The 7414-nt window shown below is 35.5% G+C and overlaps 1 protein-coding gene across 1 annotated transcript; it reads right to left on the bottom strand.

Moving 5' to 3' along the window:
- Positions 1-2662: 2662 nt before the first annotated feature.
- LOC132563731 (uncharacterized) lies at positions 2663-6149 on the bottom strand. Its single transcript, XM_060228482.1, has 5 exons — positions 6062-6149; positions 5190-5306; positions 3343-3523; positions 3051-3139; positions 2663-2784 (listed from the first exon to the last, which is right to left on the bottom strand). The coding sequence occupies exons 1-5, from the start codon at positions 6147-6149 to the stop codon at positions 2663-2665; spliced, it is 597 nt and encodes a 198-aa protein (XP_060084465.1).
- Between the last annotated feature and the right edge of the window lie 1265 nt (positions 6150-7414).

The following is a 7414-nucleotide window of genomic DNA, read 5'->3' as shown; positions in this document are numbered from 1 at the left end:
GTAATAACATATCCTTATATGTATCATTAACATTAATACTTGTCATTTCACGTCCTTGGGGTATAGTATTATACCGTAACGACTGAGTATACTCTGAATCTATAAAGATTGCGATGTAATTTAACATTTCGGGAACATGACCATGCTATGATGCCTGTCCTATAGTTGATACACCGTAATCTGACTCGACGTGAATGAAGTGCGGAATAAATGTTTGTACATTTTCACTGTGAATTTCCGTTAAATGCTGACTTATCTTACTTGTACGAATGTAAAACAATTTCTTCTATGACAGTCAAACGGTTCAATTTTGATTTTTCTGATATGTATGTGGATGTAATTATATCGACAGCGATTTTCCAGAGGCCCTATTTCAGCTTTCCTGACTTCAGTTATTTCTATACTGACTGTCTAATGACCCTGTTTTTGACTTCTCTGTCCTAGTTTGGCTTTAATTATTTGTGTCCGTTCAGCATAAGGCTTTCCTAATTATCATTAATTTGATTAAATAGATTAACGATGTTGGTGTATCACGTGACCATGTTCGTGTGCTGGCGTGTCTGTTCGTCATAATCAATCGATGACGAGGGACACGTTTGCAATCGCAAACTTCCTTTTTATGAATGCCGTGTAAGATTTGAATCCCAGATACCTGTCCACAGCGTTCTTTCGCTATAAAACACTAAAATCTGACGAAACGAAACACGTTCTAAGTACAGACTTTTAGAATTTTCATCATGAAAATGTTTGGAATTAACATTTTAGAATTTTACTATAAAAATGTCTGAAATTGACATTTTAGTATTTTTACCATTTTAGTATTTTACCATAAAATGTTTGGAATCGATATTATAGAAGGGTAGAATCTTATTTGTATTGTTAACGTACACCGAGGGAAAATGGACCGGTCACCCTTTCTACAAAGCACGCTGAAGTTTGAAACATAGATAAAACAGTCACCTGCACAACCACACAAGCTACCATTTCGAATTTCCAAATCCATGAACTGTAAAATAGTATTTGCCGTTTGCAGAGCAAGATGTATGGTCAATACTACTGATAAACATTTTATATGTTACTGACCTTGTCACTTCCAATTGTCAACGTGAAATATTCACCAGACCAAGAGGGATACGGCAAGATTCTGGGATACGGCAAGATTCTATAAAGTAAACAGTCTGTTGTTAAAGCCTCAAATTGTCTGATGAAAAAAAATTAAAAACAAATTATCTTCAATTTATACATCAGTTAAGTACCATTTACATGTCTTGACTTATAAAACAGTCCCTCCTCGATTCTCAAGGGGTTACAATCATTATCGCTATTTGAGAAATAATATCGAAAGCGACGCTTACCAGGAAAGGAGTCACATACATACATAAATACCTACATACGGGCATGTAAACCTCGGGTTACACCATACTTATATCTGACATGTGGATTTCATAATTTTAAGTAGAAACTCCAGGTTCTATGGTAGAGACAAAATCTATATCAGAACCAAGGTAAGTAAAGTACTTGTATAGTAAGGATCACGTGATGTAATTAGACTTTTAGGTCATTTGTTCTGAATTCTTGCACGTGGCGGTCATCAGGTTATATATCAGAAACACTCACGCTTAAACTTCTCAAGTTTGATTAACGAACCGGAATAAGTCTTGTTGTTTAGCTAGTAGTGGTTGGAACTAAGTGATGGCTCCAGTTTACAGCCATGATGTGTAAGCGGAACTCAAGTGTGAGAGATGCCTGCATTAACAAACTGATTCATCCGTCAAGTGGCCAACATACCTTTTCTATTTTACCGTTCTTCTGACGTCCTCTTATGTCGGGTCATTCTGTCCCAGATTACAAAATAAAGCTACACGAAACGCTGTCATTGTAATGAAATCCTACCTATTCTATAGAATCAACTGTTGCGGAATAAGACCATCTTTCCATCCAAATATGTATTATACAGTATAACTGAACCGCCAAAATTATCACCGCAAAATTGGATAGTCATTCTGAGATTTGAATTATTCCTTTTTGTCTTCTTTTCTCCCAATGATAGTCATTTACAATGTTGTTACATAGGAGTACAACAATTGTTTCAAAATCTGTCTATTCTTATTTGTGTTTTTTATTTTTATAAAATAGTAAACAAGTAAATATTTCGATTTGATAATTGTGAAAATAAAAGAAAACAAGTTTCTTTGAATTATCGTTTGTTGGTTTTATCATGTCCCTCACTGATGCCTAGATCTTTTAAAAGTTGTCATCTTTAAGATGATTCATGCGAGTAATAGCCACCTTATGTTAATTGTAAACAATTAATCTAAATTTGTGATATTTCTATATCATAACGAATGAATATGTCATGATGAAAATTTTATGAACAATTTACAAAGTCATCTCTTTCTCTACATAAAAATGCAAGTTCGCAAAGAGTATCGTCAGTTTGGTACAGATATATTAAGGATGATGTCTAAAACAGCGATTGAAAATTATTGTTCGCAAATTTCTAAGCGCCGTTTGTACTAAATATATAATCTTATTAAATTGATATACAAGTGCTTGGTATAAACCTGGGTCACTTTCTTAAAATTCACATTGAATGAAATAAATCAATTTATCATTTAATAAAACATCCAAAGGACAGCTGGGGTGGTTACAAACTCCGAATCTAAACGGAAGGCTGCATGACAAAGCCCTCTAGTGGTGTGTCGATCAGGTCGCAGGTTTCGTACAAATAAATTGGTTCCATGAAGAAGATGGTCTTCACTTGATTCAAGTACCGGTCACCGCCTGAAAAAAAATGAAGTTAAATAAAATGAATTTATATGTCGTCTTTGTTTAATGTACTACTATACAAACATGTTAAGAATAATTACTCATTAATTTTATAACGTACTTGATCTATTACAAATCAACAGATTCATAAAGCACTGCTGGAAACAGATGAGATGTACGCGATTTATAATTATTTGTAATAGATATGCTAAAACATTCTGGCACTGAATAATTATGATGTGAAAATTGTTTCAAATAGGACATTGTTGTACGAGTCTTACTATTGGCTACTCGAGAGAGGAATTTTCCACCATGCAAAGGGTTTAGAACCAGACATACAACTCCATCATGGCCTTCATCGATGTTAGTCCTGTCATGAGAGAACAAAGGAATTATTAATATGATCCTATCAGCAACCATCAAGAAAAATGTCATACACAGAAAACTACGTGCCGTCAAACCGAAAGTTTGTATGGAATGATATTTATGGCGAAGCCCGACTTCCGGAACAAAGTATCCAGTTGTTTATTGAATAATTAGAAGTAATCCGAAGTTACTTCCGTTTTGACGTACCTGAGTGCCACCCGATGAACTCCGTTACGATCGGTGTCGTGTCTCTCGCAGTTGGCGACGAAGTTGCTCCCGTCCTTCAGCGTAATTGTTGCGCTGATATTCGTAAACAAAATTTCAGACAATGGACCTCTTTTGTATGTCCAAGTTCCCTGCAGTTCTACGGGAAGACTACACCCGGATCCTGATATATCAAACAATAATATTGTAATGAAATGTCGGCTGTTGGCGTTGTTTGCAATTAAACGAATCTCCTTAGAATCTTGCACCTTACAAAGAATTATGGGATGACCAAGAAATCTATTCCTTTTAAAGCCCCAATATACGTAAAAATCACTATAAAAACAAACTTTATCTTATTTTCCCCGTAATATATGTAACAAAATAAATACTTTCCTTGAAGTAAATAAAATAAAACTGACTGTTTTCAATTTAAATAAAAATTGAAAAAATCGGAAAATAAACAATGTGGGACCCACAATAATTCATACATTACCGCTCGTAGCGATGACATTGCGCATGCGCATATTCCGCGTGTGTAAACATGGCAGACACCCTACAGACGTTCACCAGTCGCTTCCTTTTTTCCCAATCATACATCAGGCCAGTTCTGAATTCTTACGTTATAATTGTGCGTCGTATCGTTTCTAAACTAATTATTCCTTCTAATAATTTCCCAAAAACTGAATGTTTATCACAGGAATACCTCAAGTCTACGACAAGACTTCGCAAACAATTTTTGTATACAAAAACTTACCGTAGACATATCTGCATGTGCTTCCTCTATAAGTATAAACCTCAACTCCCGCGAGATCAGGTCATGAACTTTCCGACGTTGTTCGGCAACAATCGTAATTTCGATGGTGGCGTGTTTAAAATGGGGGTGTGTTTACAAATAGCGAGTTTCAACTGCTCATATATCAATACTTTATGCACAAAGTCATGGTAACTATTGTTTGAATAACTTAATTTTAACTACATCTTAGAGAATATCTCAATAATTATGTGTGATTCTACACTAAAGTTTTGGTGAATGTTACGTATATCAGGGCTTTAATCTGGCTGTAAGAACTGAAGCTATGAACCATGCTGTCTAGGTATATATATATATATAAGCAATTTGTACAGATATATATATATATATATACAAATACAAAATGGCCGACTCTAGAATAGAAGGTACTAATTATTTAGACATGGTTATGAACGTACTATATCATGCTGTGTGCTGTTTCTCTATGATCCTGACCAAAATTTGAATTGGTACGATTTTCCGCGAATGACGGACTGTTTTTTTCACGAATAGATATCATTGCTTAGGTTTTCTATGATCATATAAGAACTGTCATTCTTAAGTCTATGTCATTGATATTTCTCTGTAAATTCATCAGTCGGTCTTTACAACCGTATGTTTGATTTAGTATCTTAGTAGGTCAAATTAGTAAAGTGACACAACAAATAGCAGAAAGATTTTACTTATCCACCATTAAATCTCGCACCAAGCTTTGGTTAATGTTATAATGCATTTCATTTCTTATATTCCCCCGGTATTCACCAAAATCCTCTTTTTTTAATATCTAATAGTTACGCATCGTTTCTTATCATCCTCCAGTAATCACCAATGTTTTTGTCTTTTGATATCAACAAGTTACGTATGATTTCGTAGCTTACTCTTAAACTTATACAGTAGAGTCATAATTAGAGTTAATTAAACTGCATCATACAGTAATTTGCATTCTTCGTGTACATCTGGAGTAAATATGGTAATAAGTAAACTTACTAACACCGGATAATTGAGATATCTTTACACGATCTGGCGAAAAAGGGAGATAACCTGACTCTATACTTACGGGCTCTGGATGTATAGACACCGGAATTAATGTAAACGGTGCATTGATTCAGAATGGTTGGTGTGACGTCACTGCTGACGGGTGACGGCGTGAACAATCCACCATCTGGTACCTCAACTACGAAAAAGAAGTTTACCAAATATTTCACAAATCTGTATTTACTCTTAAGTATAGAATTTCTTATAACAGAACCAGTAGAAGACTAGATATGACGTTTCCATGATGACTACACAATCACTTTCATCAAACAAATGACTAGTGTTGGTGCATGCTAGCTTCGACGTGCGTAGTGTACAAGATGGTACGGAATCGACCAAACTTTTTCAGCTGTACTATAATCCTATGTACACTAAGATCGAAAATAGTGTGACGAGACGGTAAACAGATTATAGACAAAAATACACCAGATGGTAACAATGTACTGTAGTCAATTCTCATACCTTTTGTTTACCACTTGGTCACATCTCAATGCGATTAGAAGAACCTAAATGTCCGGTATCTTTAAAACATTTAGCCTCTGGTATGGTTTATCTATCGAATGTATCCATTTCACAATATTTACACTTGCGTTGCATTCTCTCTAGATGAAGTAAGCCCAACCCAATGTCAATAATTTTCGATATTTACGTACGGTGATTAGGCTTGCACATAGATATCAAATAAATTGGGAACAAGATGGCGACTTGACCGGAGCGCTTCTTGGTTCGGAGATCTAGGTTTGTCGAGCTTTCATGCTAACACAGGTCACAGTACTATGTTATTGATTTTGATGATGTTCTGTTGTTGCAACTAGCAATACCAAGTTGCTTTTGTTGCTTTAGGAACTCTATGAACCTTGTAGCCTGACACCATATACATGTATATGTGTATACTGTAAACAAAACTGACCGCCATATTTTCCCAAGGACATACGTGGTACTTGGAATACGCTCTCTCTTGATTGGGTTTTTGACCATACATATTGCCACATTTATATATAAACATTGATCAATTATGTCTGATCTGGAATCTGAGTGTTCCAACAAAAGAAAATTTGATTCTTCTCCTGGTGCCCCAGACCATCCACGACATAATAGATCTAGAGGTCACGCCCGTGGGAATTCTGTGCCAAATCCGATACCCGTTCCCAGTTCTGCCCATCGGATAGATATCGGAAAAGGACAAATAGTTGACATGAACACCATCATTAAATCAACTTTATCTAGTCCGGAATTGGCTAAATCCATAGCACCCGTGTGGGCGGAGGCATTCGTCCCGTGTATGTCGGTCATGGTAAAGGACATTATTGAATCTACAATGACCAGCCTCCTGAAGCCACTCCAGGATAAAATCGAGGTCCAAGAGTCATGTATATCTAGCCTGAAGACCTCTAATGACACTCTGATTAATAAATGTGCCTCTCTTGAGGAAAAAATTAATGACTTGAGTATTGCACTTGATGAAAAATCCAGCAGGCTTGATGAGAAAGTTGAGGAACTTGAACAATATGGCCGCCGGAATTCGTTGCGTTTCCATAACGTTTCGCTTACTGCTGGAAAAAGTTTACAGATCCCAAAATTGTAGAAATGTGTAATTCTAAGCTCAATGTCAGAATTGAGAAAGATGATATATACAGATCTCATATCATTGGGAGAGAAAACCGTGATGGAAAATTCCAAATCATTTGCCGTTTCCGCAGCTGGAACGTGAAAAACGAAGTTTTCCGGAACAAACGAAGTCTCAAGCATGACCATGAGAAGATCTATATCACTGAGGACCTCACAAAGACCCGTCAGTCAATCATCAAATCACTTGGTCAGGCCAAACGGAAGAAATATATTGACACTTACTGGACGGCTGATGGAAGGATTTTTGTCAAAAAATCACCTACTGCCACTAAAATCCTTATTAAAAGTCAAATGCAACTTCTTCATGAAATTCCATCCCTGTCTGAAGACAATATGCTTTGAAAATTGAAATAACTACCGTGTGTATATCTTTGTCTTAAAAACAATTTTAATTCAAAATTATATGAAGTTTACACATTCAAAAAAAAAAAAAATATCAATATCTACAATATACATTCCTTTAATAAGTAATAAGATGCTGATATAGGAGGTACTCATATGATAACACAGTTACACAGTAATCACATATTTATACATCAGGTATTTACATGGCTCTAATAGTAATGACATGTTTAAATATTAGTTATTACAGAGTAATTACATGTTTTCTTATATCAG

The sequence above is a fragment of the Ylistrum balloti genome, unplaced genomic scaffold (genome assembly GCF_031769215.1).
Source record: "Ylistrum balloti isolate Yb309-2 unplaced genomic scaffold, AGI_CSIRO_Ybal_v1 Utg371838, whole genome shotgun sequence".
NCBI classification, from domain to species: Eukaryota; Metazoa; Mollusca; class Bivalvia; order Pectinida; family Pectinidae; genus Ylistrum; species Ylistrum balloti.
The sequence above is the reverse complement of the archived record's forward strand: the minus strand, read 5'-3'. Positions and strand labels throughout refer to the sequence as shown.